The sequence below is a fragment of the Saccoglossus kowalevskii genome, chromosome 12, assembly GCF_978046115.1.
Source record: "Saccoglossus kowalevskii chromosome 12, keSacKowa6.1, whole genome shotgun sequence".
Classification (NCBI taxonomy): Eukaryota; Metazoa; Hemichordata; class Enteropneusta; family Harrimaniidae; genus Saccoglossus; species Saccoglossus kowalevskii.
The window spans coordinates 13693523-13717035 of NC_140652.1; the positions used below are offsets into that span (position 1 = coordinate 13693523).

The following is a 23513-nucleotide window of genomic DNA, read 5'->3' on the forward strand; positions in this document are numbered from 1 at the left end:
TTTTTCATGATTTCCCATGACAGGATTTTTCAATATATTTAGTTTGACCATTTGCTACTTAGTGAATACGCAACATATTGTATATCCGGTGGGATGATTGGAAGCATTGCGTCGAATCTGGAAGCCATACACATTGTTTTCACTCCACTCAATTTTAGAAACTGATATTAATAGAAATAATAAAGATACAGTTCTGGCAGCAACCATGGCAACATATATAGACCCCCTTCGTCAGCTTTACATTGATTTGAACGGCGAACTCGTTTCTAAAGATGAAAAGCAAATAAAGCAACTAATTGTAGACCGTCAACTTGATAAAGAGGAAATAAAAGAACTATGCGGAGCGGCTGATATATTTCTAAAATTAGAAGAACGGGGATATATAAACAGAAATAATTTGACATTAATTACACAATTGTTGACTTCGCTGAAAAGACCGGACCTGATTAAAAAGTTTGTCATACCGTGTGAAACAGTGCTCGCAATAGACAAAGAGACGGTTACGTCACAGTTACGCAAGCAAATTGGTTTAGTGTCCGAAGAAGAATTACGTGATGAAAATAAACAAAAAACAGGTATTCCTCAAAATTATTGCAATATTTTTTTTCACTTGTCCTGGGAATGGCATTCTATGAAATCTCGGCGTCAAGTTTGCTGCAATTGAGAACCACCACTTTCTCAAATTTATTGGAAAACAATTTAATTCGTCAAATTATAGTTACCATGTCTTTCATTGTAGGTGAAGGTGTGTGTCACAATAGAAAACAGCGAAATGAAATTTACTTAGTTGTGCTTTTCTTTGGAATGGCCGTATTCACATCGTATGCAATAGCTGTATATTTCCAACCCGGTAAGAAAGTATGAAATAGACAATTTGCGGGTTTTAGTATCACGTGATATGAGTGTCCGAGCACGTCATTTAATCCGCCATTTTGTAAGTCCTAATTCTCGGCTTGTCGTGTTCTATTTATTAAAACAGTCGGAAATACATATCACACCACGGCTTGCAATTAGATGTGTTATCTCGAGTTATAGAAAAATCCAGGATAATATGTAGTTGTGTGGTTTTCATCTATATACACACTATTCGTGTATATCTTTCTACGGTGTTCGTACTACATAGGGAATAAAGACGTATCAGTGTTGTACAGGTGATAACAAAAACAACATGATGCACTAACATTTGACATGCAAGACTTTGGTAACTATATGCATGCAACACTTGACTATATCTGGTACTGTTCTGTGATGAATACCTTTAACAAATCAATTCATTCATTTCATATTTGTTTATATAGAAGAGAAGATTTATTACACGTACTCTGGACCGTCAACTCAAAGTCCAAGCGCAACGAAAACAAGGTGAGCCATAACCTTCAGTGTTGGCTGAAAACCAGTACTTTACATATTGGCCATTACCATTGAACGTTACTACAAATAGTGATTATTATACATTATAATGTGCATAATATCAAATTAACCTATATTTCAAAATTGAATTAAAGTAATGCAATATAATAGTAAATCCCATTTTCTGTTTTGCGCTCAGATCCATCTTAATACTTGGTCAAGCGTGGAGTACAACAAATGGAGGCTTGCTTTCAAGTGCACATCGCAATATCGCTATGCTTGCCAAACTTACCGTAGTTTTCGACGTCTACGTCACTACCGGAAATGCGTCACAGGAAGACATGGAAGACGCTCACAGGAATGGAGTCAAGTTGATCGTTGCTGATAGAAAGGGGAAAGAGCTAGATACCACGTGGTCTGGGAGTATGGGGGATACTCGTTTTTCGACACTTTGTGAAATTAAAAACGTACGGGTTGTTATTGGCCATATTCCGATTACAGGGAAACAAGCAATTCAGTTAAAAGAAGACTGTTTCCCCAATGCCAATCTATTTCTTTTCATTCACGTTACTCCCATGGATGAATTGATGCACGAAGAATCATGGACTGAGCTTGAACTTGAGGAACGAGAAAAAAAATTCTGCAAACAAGCGAATCAATCCGACATTGTGTTCTCCGTCGGTCCCAAAGTATTTAACCATTGTGAAAAGACGTTTGAATTACTGCCCGTTAAACAATTGCATTATCTGCCACTTCCGTCTGTAAAATTATTTTATTTAAAAAGACCAGAATTGCATCATCATTTAACTGTCTTATCTCTGGGACCTGAAACGGGGGTTAGGAATGTTGAGGTTTTTGGTAGCCTGGCCGCTGCGTTGAGTGACATTGCGGAAGTACGTCACAAAATCAACCACAGCTCGACGACATGGCTCATCCGGGGACTTTCCGACACTGATGATTATTGGTGGAGCAGAGTAATGCGTAATGTGACGTCACCCCACCTTAGAGTGGAACGTGAACTTTGCAAGTCACAACGAGAACTACAGGAAGACCTTCAACAGAGTCATCTTTTCGTCTTACCGTTTCACAGTGAACCTTTTAATTCTGTCGGCCTAGAGGCCATCGCGGCTGGTGTTCCTTTTCTGGTCAGTAATAACACAGGCCTGGCTGTCTTCATTAGAGAACAACTACCGGATCTGGCTGATGACTGTATTGTGGATTTCAGTGATGCTCGCGATGAATTAGACGAGGCTGCGGCATGGCGAAGGGTGTTACACAAAGTTCTTTTAAATAACTATACATCTACACATACCACAGCTTATATGCTAAGGGACAGACTTAGGAAATTAGTTGGTAAAGATAACTTCGAGCAGAAATTCAGTCGATTGTTGTTGGGATAAGAGGTTTTGAGATGAGGTACTGATTATACCTTAGTTCCTGTCACATGTTTACGCATTTTTGTTAGACGAGTTTTCAAGTCCTATTAAACAATGTAATCCAACATGAAAAGTAGAATTTCATTGAGAAGTGCGAACAAAAAAAAAATCAGAAAATAAGTATTGTTAGTGATAGGGTTACGTAAATCGCCTTTCATTAGTTATACAGCATCAATATCTTACTTACAGATCATTCGTTTAGACTAGAAATAAAAGTTGAAAGGTAAGAGTTGCCCGCCATTGCAATTATTCAAATTTGTTCTAGCTGAATGGTTAAAGTTTATTATATTATATTTTATTTGCCATCAAAATCCATTGCACACGTTTAATTGTCACTGGATTGAAATGTTAAATGTTCAACAAGTTTTCTAGCATCTACTGTAAAATAGAAGGGATTCTCATAATGATTTTAACGGAGGTTTTTCAGGTGTCACAAGACGTTCACAAATGCCACAAATATCACAGGTTCGGGGAGAAAAAAATACAGAGGGTGTATGTTGGAAAAACAGGTTGCAATAATGGTTCCATATTTGGGGGTCACCATTTTTGAGAGAGAATATTTTTGGTGGCAGAATTACAAAGATGTACCAGTTTTCGTAGCACCTGACAAATAGGTGAGCGTTGCTTTAAATGCTCATCAATTTGCCGGTTCAATAAACAAATAATGAATAAGCGACTACATACGTGTCTGTCTACTTCAATAATGTTTATATGTATATGCAAATATTTGATTGGTGCTTCACATATTAATTACCACCAATGACAGAGCCTAGAAACAGCAATAGATTGCGCAGATATAGGTGCAGATTACATTAAGTGAAAATGCCCATTCTGATAAAATTTAGCAAATTTTAGAGTTGCGAGTGGAATTTTAGCAAAACCTAACCAGTTTTTTTAGACGGCAGTTTTTTTAAACAATGCCAATACCACTTTGGTTGAATCTGCTTAATTTGGGGGAAATCTTGTGATCATGAAGATAATTATTTGACTTAAAAATACAAACCAGCAGATAGTTTACAGTTGTGTTTTTCTTTGTGGCGTATATGTTATTAGCTTTTTCAAGATTGTACATTGTCATCTGTGGAGAGTGTAATTGCAGTATGAGACTAGACGTGTATATCACACAGAGTTTTAACAGTGGAATTGGGGTACAGGCATTTGTTCAAACTGAATGAAACCACGGTTCAGTAAGAGTGACCTGGTCAACATTGCAAGGCAAGCTGTAGTATATCATCATGAGACTGTCTTTTGTTTAGCCTCGCAAAGGTTTATGGGAAACGGAATTTCCCAATATGTTATTCTCAACTTTGTGTACGTTCTACGTCTGGGGGAAACTAACGTTTCTGTTGTTGTGCGGTGCTTGATGTCAAATCTCGTAATACTAAAGTAATTTTTTGGACCTGTCCTGTAAATTCTATATATGTCCCGCACAACGATTCCAGGATAGATATGTGAAGAGCTACGCGGTTTAAACAAGTGAGTAATAGTACTGCATAATGTCCTCGTAAAAAACGTAGACGAAATTACCTGCCAACACTGCGCAGGTAATAATAGATCAAGCCCCTATCACTGTGACATAGTCGTGATAGTATATATGTGTTTGGTGTATGCGTGTGTGCAGGGGAAGTATAATGTATCTTAAACATGATTGAATATATCATCTTGTCGACAAGGATTTACACGCAGTCGGTTTCAAGTGAGACACAATGACCTGGTGTCAAGTAATTAAGATACACTGGCACTGCGCATGTCTTAAGAATTACGTAAATGTTATACCCGAGTAACCGATTGTACCGCATGAAGGTAACATTAAACTATTGTGTGGTTGTTATAGAGAAGGGGACCGTGCACAAACGAAGTAGGATTCACACAGATCTATGAATGGCGCATGTGGTCTATTAACATTGATGATGACTAATTTTCAATTTATGATATGTTTCCGGGTGGTAACGTCTTTACATTTTAACCTACCACTATCTATTTCTTTTAGTCTACAGATGGTTTGGAACGCAATTACTCGGGAAAAAAACTAACTTGATTCGAATTATGTACACAGTTCATCAACAAGTTTGAAAGGAATTAGAAGTAATACGTTATGTAATATATGTACCTCTGAGTCGTAATCAACATACGTTATGCCACCCAATACAAAATAAGTAGAAACATGTCAAATTGAAGATATACAATTCTAGCAAAACATAGCTGTTTAAATAGTGTATCGTCTCCTGATGTAACGTAAATAATATCCATCACAATTCGAGACATAATTATCATTTGTTGCTAGGAGCAGTAAGCTCAATCTAGACGCCATGTAAATTGAATCCACTCCTGGGCCACCCAATTAGGGAAATTGACATATTCGAAATAAAAAAGTCAACATAGGCCAGTTAATATGGCAAAGTATATAAATCCACTTCGCCTGCTTTACCTTGATTTGAGCGGTGCTCTCGTTTCTGAAGAAGAGAAACAAATAAAACAACTAATTGTAAGCCATCAACTTGATAAAGAGGACATGCAAGAGCTGAATGGAACGGCTGACATATTTCTAAAATTAGAAGAACAAGGGCACATTGACATAAATAATTTGGCATTAATCACACAATTGCTGACTTCGCTGAAAAGACAAGACCTGATTGACCAGTATGTCGTACCGTTTGAAGAAGCGTTGACTGTAGATAATGAGGCGGCTACGTCGCAGTCACGCCAAGGATTTTCAGAGCATGAAGACAAGTTACGCAATGACAAGAAACCAGAAAAGGGTATTCTTCACAACATTTTTTTTATTTTGAAGATAATAGTATATTTTGAGATCTTAATATATAGATTCGTGAATAATTTTTAAGTTTAAGAGTACAGGAAATGTGGAATTAGATATAATTGACTTTGTTCTAGAAGTTATCAGGCATTGCTTTGTATTGTAGGTGTATGCACGTATAAGAAGAAAAAAGCTCGAAACGAAGTTTCTTTAGTTGTACTTTGCTTTATAATGGTCGTATTCACGTCGTACATGATTGCCTTATGCTTCGAACCCGGTATGTATAATCGATTGAAATAGACCATTTGCGTATTCAAGAAACACGTGATACAGACGTTCAAGTACGTCATCACAGTCGGTCATTATGTACATCGTAGTTTATGGCTAATTGCTCAGAATAGTAAATATGTGTATATATGATATATATATATTTTATCCCGAAGTACAGCGAAGTACACGGAAAGATGTGAGATTGCTTTGAGTAAATTTGAGTATGCATGAGCAGGCTGAACTTCTTGATGTCAAACGTCCTCGATCGAGTCTGTAAATTGCTGACGTAATCAAACTAACAATCACGCACACCAAATAGCTAAATTAAAGATTTTACTTTCCGTTTTATGGAAAAATGCACGTCAAAGGACAATTTTTCGAAATATCGATACAAGATTCTGAAATGTCATTGAAAATGATCTAAATTTTTACATCGGTTCCTATGTTGAGATTATTTAATGTGCATATCTCGCAAACATTTTCTCCATGACATGAGACGAAAAATTTATATATTATTTAAATCCTGTTATTGTAAAAACGTTTCCAAAATGTTACATATAATCAGGCGAGTTTCCAGGGTGATATTCGTTTCATCGTAAACATTTAGGGATTATCTCCCATAATGCATTTCATATATGTGCAGTAACATGCGCAGTAGTGACATGTAAATAAACAATTCATTTTACATGCGTTGTATTGTGTTGATATCGAAAAATACGCGACAAACAATAGTCTCGACCGCAGTCCGGGCGTCGTCACCGAAATCGCAGTGTTACCACTGACTAAAGCAAATTACCTATTCGTGTTTCGACCGGTTAGCTTTACCGCGCTTTCCTCCGCGCGTAAAATCCTATAGACTTCCCATGGCGGAGTTGAAAACTGTGACGTCATTTCAGAGTCAAGAATCAGTAATGGAGCTGGGCTTGAGGTATTGGCTATCATTACAAATTATCGGCAAATACTTTTCGCACAAAAATGTATTAAATAGTCATTACAATGAAGATTTTTGAAACATTTTCCATTGGTTCCTATGGTAAAAAGATTTTCATCATATTTCGTTTGGGTACATATGGTGAAAAAATCATATAGTTAAAAACAAGAGACCATTTTTGCATGATTTCAGACAGGTTTCCATCTCGAAAATATTTCATACAAGTCAAAAATTGAACAATTATATTTAATTTTTGAAACAAAGGAACGTGATTGTTTTCCGATAGTTTTTCACTCTTGTTTAATAGGTCGAATGTCCGCGAACGATCTTAAGGTGCGTTTTGTATGAACTAAAATACCAGTTCAGAACAATAATGTATACAGCAAAAAGATTAGAAATATTGTTCGCTTTACAGATGTAGTTCATGTTTTTTTCCTATTCAGATCGCATTTCAGTTACAGAAGATATGAATTAAACGCATTGTACTGTAATACATTTCTAGCGTTTTGTGCCACACAGGGAATGTATTTGCCAGTTTTGATAATAATGGTAATAGAATCAGAACAGTTTGCGACCTCCATAGTCATAAGTGTTTATATTAACGGGTCTCATACAATGTTTTGGGTAATGTAGTTTTGTACTTGTGTAAAACCTGCAACGATGCACAATTATCGGACATGCCAGCATTGAATAACTGCGTGCATGTAACTAACACTATCGTTTTATGTTGTAATCATTTTTTTTATTTTTAAATACAGAGCCGAAAATTTATTACACGTGTGTGTCGCGATATTGCGATCCTTCCCCAACCAACCGGTTTCCTGGAGGTTCCAGAAGACGGAGAAGACGCCTTCCGCAATGGAATGAAGTTGATAAAAATTACTGATAGTAAATACATCGCGCTGGGTGCAGCGTGTTTGGTTAGTCTTTGCGGCTTGTCGTCGACCATATTACGATTACAGCAGCTATCTATGTCCAGTTAAACACGATTGCTACCATATATATTGTTGCGAGGAATCGTAGGCTGAGGTAGAAGAAGAAGAACAAGACAAGTTCTACAAACCAGCGAATCAATCTGACATTGTGATTTGGTCACTGGGATGGCTTGTACAACTATTTTGAAAAGACATTCGAACTGGTGTCCATGAAACAATCTCATCATCTGGCAATTCAGAATTTGAAGTTTTTTTTGACTGACAGCATAGTCTAACAATTGAACAGCTTTTGTCGCTACATGTTAGACACACAATTTAGTTTAGCTATTTTAGAAAAATATGAAGGTAATATGAAATATTGTATTCATTGATGTTTAGTGAGTTGTATAAAGATACACATTCGTGGTCCAAGCACAGTCACTCGAGGGACGATCACATCATCGACTCTTTTTGTGAATGAAATAATAAATACTAGTACGCCATTTAGTTAATTTTATGGTAACATAATGTTCTCCCCGCGATACACACAGTAAGACTCGAAATTTTGGCGGACATATTGGTTTGAAGCAAAGCAGGAAGTGAGTATTTACCAGTGGCACATGGGGATGACATTGCCCTGAATGCAGCGTGTTCTGTTAGACTTCACGGGTTATTGGGGGGGGGGGGGTCGTCCCTCCAAAATCACAAAATCAACCTGGAACGTTTCACGGGGTCTAGATGTCTTTATTTTTAAGGGGGAGCATGCCCCGGAACCCCCCTAGTAAGTTCGAGTCCTTGGCGAGACGTTGCTATGCACCCACTGCAACATTTCGTGCCGCCTCCTCTGTTTACCATACTTCCGGGTTCTTAGCAGTCATATACATTTTTTTAACATCATTGGCACATGCACTGTCAATATGACGAATGAAAATATACAAGGTCACGTGGTGTGACTTATTTTGCTATAGTTAATATTGAAAAAAATGCATAAAATGCTCTGCTGCAAAATTTGGTTAGCGTGTATGTATAAATTGAAATGAAGTTTGTCAATTTCTTGACATTGGACACGTTGTTCGGCGGCCATGCTTGATTTAAGACGAAGTGCTCTGTTTATCATACTTCCAGGTGTTTAACACTCTGGCTTTTTTTATTTTACCAATGTCACAAATGAAAAAATATGTGCACGTTACCTCTTGCGCTATAATTTATTTTATCTTATCAGGACAACTATTTCAAGAAAAAACAACACAACTCGCCTAGTGCGTGACAAATGGGCATGCACGACTGACCTGCTGAACACAAGGCCATGCAGTCTCCATACTTGCTATGAAGCAGACAATGATTGGGCTCGTCGTGATAGTTGTGGGTTCGAATCCCACACTACGGTAGCTTTTTAACTTTGAATATGACTGTTCTTTAATTTTTTGATAGCTTCATATTTTATTTTCCTTGGGAAATTAATGTAAAAGTAATATGAATTATTCTTGACATATACACAGACAATTTGTAATAACTTCGATATTCATCTGTGTGTGAAATTATTAGATAATATTTGCGTGCTCAAAATGTTGCGGCATTATAGACATATGTTCTAGATGGTCATGTGATCTCATTAATTATTTGCAAATCTAATTATGTACATATTTAATTCCCAGATATCTATTATAGGTACATATATTAACTGAGTATTGTGCACATTCATGTCATTTGTCTACATTGATTAATCATATAGTTACGCTTACGTAAATTATGTCTTAAGCTATGATAAAAAAGGTGACAGTTTAATGACCAGTATACAACAAGTGCAGTTTATTGTTTTAAACACGTAATCACGCAAGCGTCTCAGTCAAAGAAGTCTGGATAGCCTAGTGCGCATCGCCATCGACGGGCCAACCACGGAAAACTACAACTAATCAGCTGCTGTTACAATGTGGACTGAGATGAAAAAAAACACCGTATAATTTATACACAAGTCGTATCACAGACTTTACCTAGTAAACCACTTAAATTCATGACTTGTGTAAATATTTTGTCAGGAATTGTCAACAATCAAATGAAATTGATTTTACCGCAAATGTGTTTTTTTTTTTCTGGTCGGACTATTACTAAAAAAAGTAAATACAAAGAAAATAATTAATTTATTTCCTCCGTTATTTATTGAATCTGAGCACAACTAGTCAACTCACTCACTGTATTTCTAATGCCAACGTTTCCATTGAATCTGAGCACAACCAGTCAACTCACTCACTGTATTTCTAATGCCAACGTTTCCATTGAATCTGAGCACAACTAGTCAACTCACTCACTGTATTTCTAATGCCAACGTTTCCATTGAATCTGAGCACAACTAGTCAACTCACTCACTGTATTTCTAATGCCAACGTTTCCATTGAATCTGAGCACAACTAGTCAACTCACTCACTGTATTTCTAATGCCAACGTTTCCATTGAATCTGAGCACAACTAGTCAACTCACTCACTGTATTTCTAATGCCAACGTTTCCATTGAATCTGAGCACAACTAGTCAACTCACTCACTGTATTTCTAATGCCAACGTTTCCATTGAATCTGAGCACAACTAGTCAACTCACTCACTGTATTTCTAATGCCAACGTTTCCATTGAATCTGAGCACAACTAGTCAACTCACTCACTGTATTTCTAATGCCAACGTTTCCATTGAATCTGAGCACAACCAGTCAACTCACTCACTGTATTTCTAATGCCAACGTTTCCATTGAATCTGAGCACAACTAGTCAACTCACTCACTGTATTTCTAATGCCAACGTTTCCATTGAATCTGAGCACAACTAGTCAACTCACTCACTGTATTTCTAATGCCAACGTTTCCATTGAATCTGAGCACAACTAGTCAACTCACTCACTGTATTTCTAATGCCAACGTTTCCATTGAATCTGAGCACAACTAGTCAACTCACTCACTGTATTTCTAATGCCAACGTTTCCATTGAATCTGAGCACAACTAGTCAACTCACTCACTGTATTTCTAATGCCAACGTTTCCATTGAATCTGAGCACAACTAGTCAACTCACTCACTGTATTTCTAATGCCAACGTTTCCATTGAATCTGAGCACAACTAGTCAACTCACTCACTGTATTTCTAATGCCAACGTTTCCATTGAATCTGAGCACAACTAGTCAACTCACTCACTGTATTTCTAATGCCAACGTTTCCATTGAATCTGAGCACAACTAGTCAACTCACTCACTGTATTTCTAATGCCAACGTTTCCATTGAATCTGAGCACAACTAGTCAACTCACTCACTGTATTTCTAATGCCAACGTTTCCATTGAATCTGAGCACAACTAGTCAACTCACTCACTGTATTTCTAATGCCAACGTTTCCATTGAATCTGAGCACAACTAGTCAACTCACTCACTGTATTTCTAATGCCAACGTTTCCATTGAATCTGAGCACAACTAGTCAACTCACTCACTGTATTTCTAATGCCAACGTTTCCATTGAATCTGAGCACAACTAGTCAACTCACTCACTGTATTTCTAATGCCAACGTTTCCATTGAATCTGAGCACAACTAGTCAACTCACTCACTGTATTTCTAATGCCAACGTTTCCATTGAATCTGAGCACAACTAGTCAACTCACTCACTGTATTTCTAATGCCAACGTTTCCATTGAATCTGAGCACAACTAGTCAACTCACTCACTGTATTTCTAATGCCAACGTTTCCATTGAATCTGAGCACAACTAGTCAACTCACTCACTGTATTTCTAATGCCAACGTTTCCATTGAATCTGAGCACAACTAGTCAACTCACTCACTGTATTTCTAATGCCAACGTTTCCATTGAATCTGAGCACAACCAGTCAACTCACTCACTGTATTTCTAATGCCAACGTTTCCATTGAATCTGAGCACAACTAGTCAACTCACTCACTGTATTTCTAATGCCAACGTTTCCATTGAATCTGAGCACAACTAGTCAACTCACTCACTGTATTTCTAATGCCAACGTTTCCATTGAATCTGAGCACAACTAGTCAACTCACTCACTGTATTTCTAATGCCAACGTTTCCATTGAATCTGAGCACAACTAGTCAACTCACTCACTGTATTTCTAATGCCAACGTTTCCATTGAATCTGAGCACAACTAGTCAACTCACTCACTGTATTTCTAATGCCAACGTTTCCATTGAATCTGAGCACAACTAGTCAACTCACTCACTGTATTTCTAATGCCAACGTTTCCATTGAATCTGAGCACAACCAGTCAACTCACTCACTGTATTTCTAATGCCAACGTTTCCATTGAATCTGAGCACAACTAGTCAACTCACTCACTGTATTTCTAATGCCAACGTTTCCATTGAATCTGAGCACAACTAGTCAACTCACTCACTGTATTTATAATGCCAACGTTTCCATTGAATCTGAGCACAACTAGTCAACTCACTCACTGTATTTCTAATGCCAACGTTTCCATTGAATCTGAGCACAACTAGTCAACTCACTCACTGTATTTCTAATGCCAACGTTTCCATTGAATCTGAGCACAACTAGTCAACTCACTCACTGTATTTCTAATGCCAACGTTTCCATTGAATCTGAGCACAACCAGTCAACTCACTCACTGTATTTCTAATGCCAACGTTTCCATTGAATCTGAGCACAACTAGTCAACTCACTCACTGTATTTCTAATGCCAACGTTTCCATTGAATCTGAGCACAACTAGTCAACTCACTCACTGTATTTCTAATGCCAACGTTTCCATTGAATCTGAGCACAACTAGTCAACTCACTCACTGTATTTCTAATGCCAACGTTTCCATTGAATCTGAGCACAACTAGTCAACTCACTCACTGTATTTCTAATGCCAACGTTTCCATTGAATCTGAGCACAACTAGTCAACTCACTCACTGTATTTCTAATGCCAACGTTTCCATTGAATCTGAGCACAACTAGTCAACTCACTCACTGTATTTCTAATGCCAACGTATCCATTGAATCTGAGCACAACCAGTCAACTCACTCACTGTATTTCTAATGCCAACGTTTCCATTGAATCTGAGCACAACTAGTCAACTCACTCACTGTATTTCTAATGCCAACGTTTCCACTATAGTTAAATAAATAAGCAGTAAGTTGACATATTGTTTCTTCTGCAACAGAACTGTATTTTAAAAAGCTCATAGTTTTTGCTATGTAATGAAAAATAAATAACACAATGATATGACATATTTCTTCTGTAGCTCTTATCTTCTGTACAAAAGCAGTACTCAACACCCAAAACAATATGGGTATTTCCAGGGTTTGTAAATCTTATGAATACTAATTAGCTCATGAATATTAATGAGCGATCAGCACACCCAAAGAGCTGCGCAGATCCCTGCTTTATATAAGCAAATGCACCATGCTACGTTTATTAGACGCGCTTATCATACAGCAAATATGGTAATACTAAAATATCATCATTAATGCACATAAAAATCATGTCATGCCTAATCCTTTGTGGCAGATTGGGTAGGATAATATTGCATTTACAGTTATTATCTGAACGCATTTTATTACATTACAACCCAACAATATATTTCCGTGAGACAAGTGCTATAAATACTGTTTATCTTATACGTTTCTTGAACTGCAGTTATTGAGAAATTTATTTATAAGAAAAATAGAATAATTTAATTATGTTCATAGAAAAATAAGCCCTAGCCGTTTAAATCCTTTTTACATGGCAATATTGAAAATCTTTGCTGTTACAGTACATTACCCTTGACCTTGCTTAAGGATTATAAAATATGAATAATAATTTATGCAAAGCCCCCCCCAAAAAAAAACATCGTCATGATGGTAAAACTCAGCACTAGTCTATTTGCAACATTTTAAACCTGTCTGTTCTCTGATTAAAATATTCATATACACTATTAGGCATTGTGACCCCCTAATTATGTTACGTATATGTGATTAACAGAACTACAATTAATAATACTTACTTACTACTAATTCAACATTGTGGCCACGGCCACGACTAACAAAATATCATTTGTGTCGTTCCCCAACCAACTGGTTTGTTTTCATAGAAATGACTTTACATCGAACAATCATGATAATATTAGTCTAACTTCGATCCTCTAACAGGGATTCCCGCGTGCGATTCGGTGGCTTGGTGGCGCCCTTAGATGCTTAGGTTGTTTAGCAAAATGTTACTGACAAAACAAAGCATAAGGTTTTTTTGGGGGTGGGGGGTGGGGGGATTATTGAGGGTGAGTTGGAAAAAAAGATAAACATATTTTTTCCATAAATGAAAGAATAACAGAAAATAAAAGTTGTTACCCGGTCTGTGTAAATAATAATTGAATAAAAATTCCAGTTCCCTCAGACTCAAATGTAGACAGTTAAAAAAAATGGAAAAATATTTGCGAAAGGTAGGGTGAACGCGAAACCACCGCAGACTAGTCTTATATGCAGCGAATCTGTTGCTATTATTTATGCATGACATCACTGAACGGATACAGAAAAGGAGTGGGGCGTGCGTGTTGCATAATGAGGTAAACATTGTGGGTCTTCTGTGCAGATCGCGCTTCACTGTAACCCAGGCTAGATAAAGCTACACGCAGGCTACTTCTCTTCATTAGAATAATATGTACGGAACGTTAAAAATAGTAATTCGTTTGTTATGATTGACGATCAAGAAATTTGAAGAAAAGTGAAGTCTTCAGGTACAAAGGTTAACTAGATATAGTTTAAAGGCCAAACTACTCTTATTGGATAACGTGTTTGCCTGTCATCCTGCTCATTAACATAAAAACTAGTATGAAAACACACTAGTTTAGTCTGGGTGATTTCGCGGTTACAGGGGATTTTGCGTTAACACCTTCATTTCGCTATTTTGTTTAATTAATTTTAAATTTAAAAAGAAATAAATCGCCCAGACTGTGCCAGTCTAACTCAAATGGGAAATCCCTTATAACTTCATGAACGTTCTAGAAGTGAATCAGACTATTGTGCTGTTCATTGTGAAGGAAACGCTTCACAAATGCTGTATTTCATTCAGTATCAGCGGCTTTCACACATACAATGACCGACATCCAGGCACTTAAGTGTTTGAAACCATGGTCCAGTAGTTCTGACCAGGTCAACATTGATACCTTAACGAAAGGCACCACAAGGCCATGCATACTGCAGAATAACATCGTGTTGTCCTTTAATTAACCTCGCAAAGGATTGCGGGAAATGGATTTTCCCACTTATGTTACTGTTTCTGTGCTTACATTCTGTGATAACGATATATGCAACGTTTATAGCATTTCGTAGGGTATTTGAAGATCAATGATCACATAGTTGTTAGCGTGGTTGGATCGGCTCCGTTAAGCTATCGTACTCCGTGTAGATATAGGCGAAGTATACGGGGCTAAGAAGACTAACCAAGTGAGTAACACCTGTCATCTTGGGACCTAACATATATCAGGTAGCCGCTACTACTTGCCCGGGCTGCCGGGTATTTCATGTTCATATCAAAGAATTAGGCAATGTTACAGCAGTGTCTGCGGTTGTGTAGTTATAGTTTACACCCTCACTCAAAATTTGCGTCACTGTTGTGACGGTGGGTTTATTGGCTCTGAGAAGACTGAGGCTCAGACACGATTGCAAGGTATCCCGTGGATCTATTTTCGATATCCATTTCATTTCACATCCCGTTTCTTACTTAATATTATTGAACTTACATACGTATCAGCCAGTTGGTCCCATGCGACCCATTTAACTTGGTAGCTCGCTTTTATTTGTTCTCATTTCAAGTAAACACATGGCGCTTTGTACTATATAACACACTGTACACAAAAAGAATACTGCCCCGACGGCGTATGTGCTGGTGAAGAGGTGACATCACTTTGCTTTGAAAATTACATGTATATCTGGAGTTAACGCGGAAAATGAAGTAGATTTCAATTTAATGAACACTACTTACAGATGGCGTATGTTACTGTCACCTGTATTGTGACCTAGAAATTAATGTTGCATTATTTAAACACAGTGCCAGACTACTGACTAGTATATATTAATTAATTTATTTATTTTCATCATTATTTTCTCAATATAAAAAGTGAACCTTGAAAACGGGCTTTGTCATTCGGAAGTATTGTGTTAATTCTATGCACGTGGTTTAACTTTCGACCGATATAGACTCCCCATATTGAAAACAAACACCTTTTTTTATAAGTTTGCCTCCAGAGGGCGCTACTAATGTTCAACATTTGTTAGCTTGATCAGATAGTTTAACCCTTAATGATACTGCAACGTTGGTAAATATTTGGTAAAAATAATATTTTGTGAACGACCCGACATGTCGCTAAAACAGCGCGTATTTGAAGCGATGGGTTACTAGCTGAACAATATTGTAATTCATGAAAACGACGAGAAAAAAACTGAAGAAAACCTTTCAACCAGTCCAACAGCACAACTTCTCGATTGCTATGCGTTGCTATGTGTATACAGTATAAAGTTAGTAGGCACGTTTTTCATGGTCGCACATGTTGATATATGAACCCTAGGTAAAGTAGTCATCAAGTAATTTAAAAATTACCTTTAATTAGTATTTTGTCCGTCTTTTTGACGTATTCTCTTATTCTTAATTGAGAGAAAGTGACACGTGTCCATGTTGTGTATTTATAAATGTATATAGAAATGTAATGACAAATGGGCAATATTGTGTCAACTTTTAAAGGTTGTACTGACCTATAATTGAATGCGATCATAGTATAATTTAACACATCGCATTTTGATAATCACTTAAAACTTGGGACGGTGACAGACACTGTAACTAATTCCCTCGAGAATAATAAATCCGACAAAACTACCAACATCGATCGGTGAATAATTAGTTATTATTCTAATCCAAAACCTATAAATCGCCAATAATACATGAAATCAAGTTCACTAACGTGTATGTTCGACATTTGTCTTTAACGGCACGGCGTTGGAAACATAAGCGTCGGAAGGTTTTAGTGATGTGGTCCCAAAAGTTACTTTAAATGATCCACTATATGGGCACTCACTAATGGATTTTATACTTATGTGATTTCAATATATAGTTATAATTACTAGTATTATACATCAGTCAGCGTAACGCCATTAGTCACAGCATTGCGTAATTTTTGCGGTATTTTACGGGGTATTTTCATTCTGCCATGTAAGGAAATCCGAATTCCAAATACAGAACGATTACGCGCGTAAGCGTCCTTTAATAATAGAAACAAACATGGCTGCCATCAGGGTTTGACCGGACTCCACACAAACAAGTTCGCTGATTTTGTTCTAATCTTTTTGGATTTCGGCGTTTCCGTGATGTATCCTTGGAAAGAAACATGTATAATAAAATGGTTATTACGAGCATACCTTATAGTATGCACTCAGACAGTACGCCGTCGCATTTTTGTTATTCTCCAGTGATTCTTGTCAATGTAGTTAACATTTTCTAGTTGATTTGCTAATTTATGTACTGTGTTATTTCAGAAATAACTTATGTACCATGGAAGCTATGCATGCACGTATTGATGTTGAGAATAATAACCTACATGTTCATAATCGAGTAAGGCCAGTGCAAGGTAAAGCATTTGTTGGTATGTTGTTCGGTGACATAGGATGAACAAGTCATAAATCCTTGTGAAAACATTTCAAAATGTTGACATACAATTTATTAAGCTTCCAGGATAATGATAATTGTTATTTATAAAAAAAAATCAATAAACCTTCCTCGACTAGCAACAATCCCTTATTGAGAAAGTGCCTTATTTTTGTGTCTGGTCAGATCAATACATTTGCCTAAATAATTACTATACAGGAGCACTGTGCTTGTGAATTTAATATACTTCTGGAACACGCTAATTAGACCCCCTTTACCCTGCGTTTTGTATGAAGAAATGGGTGAATTTAACTTGGTAATATGGAATTACAATGTTAAAAAGTTGATAAATGCAATGATATATAACATTGACAACGTGTTTGAATAAACTCCTGATCTGGTTTATAAGAGACGCGTGTTTTGATTTATTGTATCTTTCTAATTCTATGCAGGTAACGAATATATTATCAAGCTAGCATGTGGATTTATTGTGCTATTTGTATTATTTCAATATACCTACGATCAATCAGGTAAGTCAGTACGAAGTGAACGTTCTAAACATGATGAAACGCAACATGCGTCACGTTCGAATTCAACGCGCGCTGTATACGTCAAATGGACGATTGAGACGCTTTACATTATCGTGTATTTGTATGAATGGCGTATAGAATCATACTACTCAATTCGTGATTGCATCACAATATTTTATGTGTAAAATATAATTGTTCTAGTAATCAACGTGTGTGTGAATCTTTTTTTTACTAAATCCTCTGGCTTAACTGTTCACCCCATGTTAAATTTTGAGAAACGATAGGTATTTATTATGAAATCTTTTTCACACAAGCGTTACACAATGACCGATGTTACATAATAACAATTTGAAAAATTCTGGTTATTTCTATTTTGAGCAGGCTTATACCTTTAAAGTTTGATTTATCAACAGCTTATAATATTCAACGTACGACAGGACAGTGTGGTAGGATGAGTCAGCAGTATGTATGCAGAAATGCAAATTGTTGTTCGTATGTTTTCACGCTTCCTGATTGTGGGATTGGAGAGGAATGTAAAAAAGAAGTGCAACCACCTACCTTAACAGACCTTATGGAAAGCTTCAAGCAGCTAAACCATCAGATCGCTCTTCAAAACAAACAGATCCTCGATTTGCAAAGAATGATACGAAATCTCTCTAATGACTTTGTTAACAAGTCCTCACATTTACCGAATCAAGGTACGCATGTTTTTTATTGGAGGAATAGATTGTAAAAAAAAATATTGTGGATGCCATATTCAAATTGTGGCTTCTTTGGCAAAAAAAGTCTCACAGCATTAGCCGATAGAAACTAAAGTCCTTTAATATTAGATTAGAAAAGACAACTGTATAAACCAAATTACAAATATGCAACATTTTGTTTCACCATTTGATAGAAGATATAATGTTTTTCTTCAAAATGAATGCTGACAAAACATGAATTCTTGGCAGAGGTAATAATAAAATTGATTGTACATTTTTTTTTTCAAGATTTTCAAGAAGTTGCAAACGGACACACCACCGAAAACACAAGGTAAGATATAATGTCTGTTGTATAGAATGGGCCGGGCGAAACGTGAAAACGTAATTTGTAAGCCTAATTCTACAATAGTAATAACGATAAAACAAAACATGTTTCCTCCTAGGGCGGTTTTAATACTGAACGATTATTGGGACTGCACAGATGGAGGCTTGTCCAGTGTTAACCGGCAGATTGCTTTCATGGCTAAACAAACTGGAGTTGAAGTATATGCGACTGCACTAAGCGCTAGTGACGATGACAAGAAAGATGCCGAGAAGAATGGTATAACATTGATTGTTGCTGACAAAAAGGGTAAACAACCAAATATGTCATGGTTTAATATGTATCATCGCACTCACTTCCCGTCTCTGTGTAAACTGAATATAAGCGTCATTATTGCGCATATTCCATACACAGGAAGTGAAGCTGCCCAGTTGAAAAAGAAATGTTTCCGTAATTCGAAACTGTTCTCATTTTTACATGTGATCCCGGAGGACACATTGATAGATGCAGAAAATTGGAATAGTAAACTTTTGGAAAATAAACAAGACGAAATAAAATGTCAGGCCGTCGCTTCCGATGCAGTGTTTTCAATCGGTCCCAGAATTTTCCATCATTTCAATCATGATTTCCAGCTCTCAAATATACAGCATGAGCAGTTTTTACTGTTTCCGGATGATGGATTTCTCAGATTACAAACCATGAGGCCACCGCAAGAACAAACTCTGAAAGTACTGACCGTTGGTCGTACTGGACATCTAAATGGGTATAACCTTGTCGCTGCTGCTTTGAGTGAAGTAGCTGATATATACGATAAGACAAATAAAAAGAGGATTTCGTGGACTGTCCTCGGTATTTCAAACGGAAACACAAGATGTTGGCAAGGAGTTATTCAGAACGCGACTTCAAAATATCTAGATGTAAAGCGATACCCCTATGGCACACAAAACCGAATGCAGGAACGTCTCCAACAAAGTCACCTTTTCATCATGCCCTCACGTAGTGAACCTTTTGGGTTGATTGGACTAGAGGCCATCGCAGCTGGTGTTCCCACTTTGGTTACTATAAATTCGGGCATTGCCCAACTGGTAGAAATGGAATTCCCGAACATTGCCGAGGAGGTTGTTGTCAAGATCGGAGTAAACAACAATGGAGAGAAAGGGGATGTTGAAGAATGGCAGAAGAAGATAATCAATGTTCTTACGGACCAAGAAAGATATGATATTGCGTACGACAGAGCACAGGAGTTGAAAGAACGTCTTCAACAGTCGGGAACAATTCTATCTTCTCAGTCACGATTTCGTGAGTTACTATTAGACTGAAAAGTATAAACCAATTAGTAAAAGTTCATACATTTGTGTACACATTTTTTGTTTCACGTAACATATGGGGCAAACTGTTTAGTTGGTAGATCCAGAAAAGACATTCAACACGCCTATTTTACTTCACTGGTATGTTTTCTCTCGAGCTGAGGACGGGAGACTTATCGTTGTGTCACATGGAAAACATATTTTCTGAAACAAAAATGTAAAACATTTTCATGCTAACATTTAATACAATACGAATATGTTTGTTTTATATGTTATTATAATGTTGGGTTTTCTGATCGAAATCATGTGGAATATGTGTCGCTATTAACATTTGTATTCTTCTACTGACATTGTATCACGTGATTTATATATGCCATGCTTCATAATATTCAAGGCAATAGTTTAAAAAGAAAAAAAGGAAAGTTTGGTCTGGGCACAGATCTAGAAGCAGTACCTACACACGAATTGGTGACGTCATAAAATACATGACCTTCAATCGGGGTCGTTTCCTCGGTATATACGAATTGGTATATACAAATTACAATAAAGATATTTAAGACATTACACATAAGGTAAAAACAAATCACGTGACAATATAATATAATAACGGTAATAAATCCTAGCTTAACAGTTGAACAGAACGCTCATATAGTCAGTCGGGTGACGCCGAGGGTCACTCACTGTGTTGCAAAATGGCCGTGTGGTTGAAACTGGGTCATGGCGTGACGGGTGAGGAAGACATCATTAAACACTCAAAATCACAATAAAACGGGGAAGTGGTTGCATATTACGGCGTAGCCAACATGGGAAATAAAAAAAACGCCCAATACAAACGACATGGGTTCGAATCACACTATATACACACTCACCAGAACCGAAGCAATCAGAAACCAGCAATCGTTTTGGCTTTTCCGTTCAACTCATCGGAACACTGGAGTAGTTAGAAAAATGAACACCACTTAACGACCAACGTCTTGGCGTGTTGCAAAATAAAACAAAATTAGCTTGAAAAGACAGTGGGTTCGAGTCCCGTTCAGAGCTACCGTAAAAACGTAAATCAAATGAACTGAAATCTCTCAAACCGTAAACAAGTAAACAAAGAACGTCGCAAAAAAATAATAAACCTCACAAAACTCCACCATACAAAACTGAATGAATAAATAATAAAATAACTAACGTCTTAAACTGGACGACGCGCAATTTCTTCAACAGTTTCCAGATTGTGACAAGAGATAAACAAGACCCAAGTCAAGGTAAGTTTTGTTAAAGTGTCGATGGCGTTCCCTATATTACGAAAACAATTCAGGCAACAGACGAATATCTTCTGTGGTGTTGTTGAATTTATACTGTGTCTGCGGAATTGTTGATTGAGGGTTCGAAGCCAGCAGTTAACATTTTGTTAGAAAGTTTCACAATTGAATCAAATATCCAATGATACCAGTATATTTATTTCATTATTTTAACAACTTGCAATGGTGGAAGTTGGTCAAACACGAGTTCTTACACCTAAATAATTATCAAATATTTGTCGACACATTTATTCTCTCAACCTTGTAGAGGTGGAAATTAATTAAACAACAGGTATTTACTCACAAATATAATGGTCAATATTTGTCCATACATTCATTCTGTCAATTTAAGAACTTGTAATTGTTGGAATTAATCAAATGAGAGTTGTCTACACCAAAATAAGTTTCAAATACTTGTCCATACATTTATTCTCTCAATTTAACAACTTGTAATGGTGTAAAATTATTAAATGAGAGTTGTCTACACCAAAATAAGTCTAAAATATGTGTCCACACATTTATTCTCTCAATTTAACAATTTGTAATTTGTGGAAGTAAATTAAATGCGACTTTTCTACACCAAAATAAGTCTAAAATATTTGTCCACACATTTAGTCTCTCAATTTAACAACTTGTAATTGTGGGAATTAATCAAACGCGAGTTGTTTACACGAAAATAAGTCTCAAATATTAGTCCATACATTTATTCTCTCAATTTAACAACTTGTAATGGTGTAAAATAATTAAATGAGAGTTGTCTACACCAAAATAAGTCTAAAATATTTGTCCGCACATTTATTCTCTCAATTTAACAACTTGTAATGGTGTAAAATAATTAAACGAGAGCTGTCTACACCAAAATAAGTCTAAAATATTTGTCCGCACATTTATTCTCTCAATTTAACAACTTGTAATGGTGTAAAATAATTAAACGAGAGCTGTCTACACCAAAATAAGTCTAAAATATTTGTGCGCACATTTATTCTCTCAATTTAACAACTTGTAATTGTGGGAATTAATCAAACGAGAGCTGTCTACACCAAAATAAGTCTAAAATATTTGTTCGCACACATATTCTCTCAATTTAACAACTTGTAATTGTGTAAAATAATTAAACGAGAGCTGTCTACACCAAAATAAGTCTAAAATATTTGTCCATACATTTATTCTCTCAATTTAACAACTTGTAATGGTGTAAAATAATTAAACGAGAGCTGTCTGCACCAAAATAAGTCTAAAATATTTGTCCGCACATTTATTCTCTCAATTTAACAACATGTAATTGTGGGAATTAATCAAACGTGAGTTGTTTACATCAAACTAAGTATTAAATATTTGTTGAGACATTTATTCTCTCAATTTAACAACTTGTAATGGTGTAAAATAATTAAACGAGAGTTGTCTACACCAAAATTAATCTCAAATATTTGTCCACACATTTATTGTCACAATTTAACCACTTGTTAATAATGGAAATTACTTAAACACAGTTGACAGCTGTAGGTCACGTGCAACAACAGACACGAGGAGCATGGCTGCTCTCCAAATGCGTCACTTCTTTTGTATTGACCCCCTAAGGATTGCTAATCCCCCTTTCTAACTCTTCCCCCAAAAATAATATATCGCCCTTTTTAAAATGTATTGACCCACAAATTAATGAATATTCATGAGCACAGAAACTGCTACGTCATGAATAAATTAGCATAATTAAAAAAAATTGCATAAAGTGTAGGTACTCCTTCTGGAGCTCTGCCTTGGTCTGTTGGTAATTTAAAAGAACATTACAAGTTGTAAAACACACAAACAAACACCGACACCCACATACACCCACCCACCCACCTCATACACACCCACCCACACATACCCATTTTCGTTCATGAAATCGACGGATATCATCAGAAAACGCGAGATTTGTGCAGTTTTGAATAAAACCAAGTTAGCGATTCTGAACAATGGTTATTAACGTAACACCCGATCCCCTCCAAAATCTGTGTTTCGCATTTTAAGGTAAGAAATCGAAATTTGAAACCGACAAGCCCCCAAGTGACTGTGATAGTATTCCGAGGCATAACAAACAAGCTCAATGGGGA

General features: G+C 36.6%; 3 protein-coding genes across 3 annotated transcripts; all 3 read left to right on the top strand.

Annotated features, from left to right (window-relative positions):
* Positions 1-205: 205 nt before the first annotated feature.
* LOC146735540 (uncharacterized) lies at positions 206-3462 on the top strand. Its single transcript, XM_085505904.1, has 4 exons — positions 206-575; positions 740-850; positions 1299-1362; positions 1550-3462. The coding sequence occupies exons 1-4, from the start codon at positions 206-208 to the stop codon at positions 2748-2750; spliced, it is 1746 nt and encodes a 581-aa protein (XP_085362030.1). The 3' UTR covers positions 2751-3462.
* Positions 3463-4089: 627 nt separating this feature from the next.
* On the top strand, positions 4090-12892 carry LOC144355115 (uncharacterized). Its single transcript, XM_078010520.2, has 4 exons — positions 4090-4262; positions 4777-5545; positions 5708-5818; positions 7501-12892. The coding sequence occupies exons 2-4, from the start codon at positions 5179-5181 to the stop codon at positions 7626-7628; spliced, it is 606 nt and encodes a 201-aa protein (XP_077866646.1). The 5' UTR covers positions 4090-4262; positions 4777-5178; the 3' UTR covers positions 7629-12892.
* A 4289-nt stretch (positions 12893-17181) lies between these two features.
* On the top strand, positions 17182-20402 carry LOC144356556 (uncharacterized). Its single transcript, XM_078011269.2, has 5 exons — positions 17182-17272; positions 17727-17804; positions 18218-18502; positions 18794-18836; positions 18949-20402. Exons 1-5 carry the CDS (start codon positions 17182-17184, stop codon positions 20144-20146), a joined length of 1695 nt encoding a protein of 564 aa, XP_077867395.2. The 3' UTR covers positions 20147-20402.
* The last annotated feature ends 3111 nt before the right edge of the window (positions 20403-23513 follow it).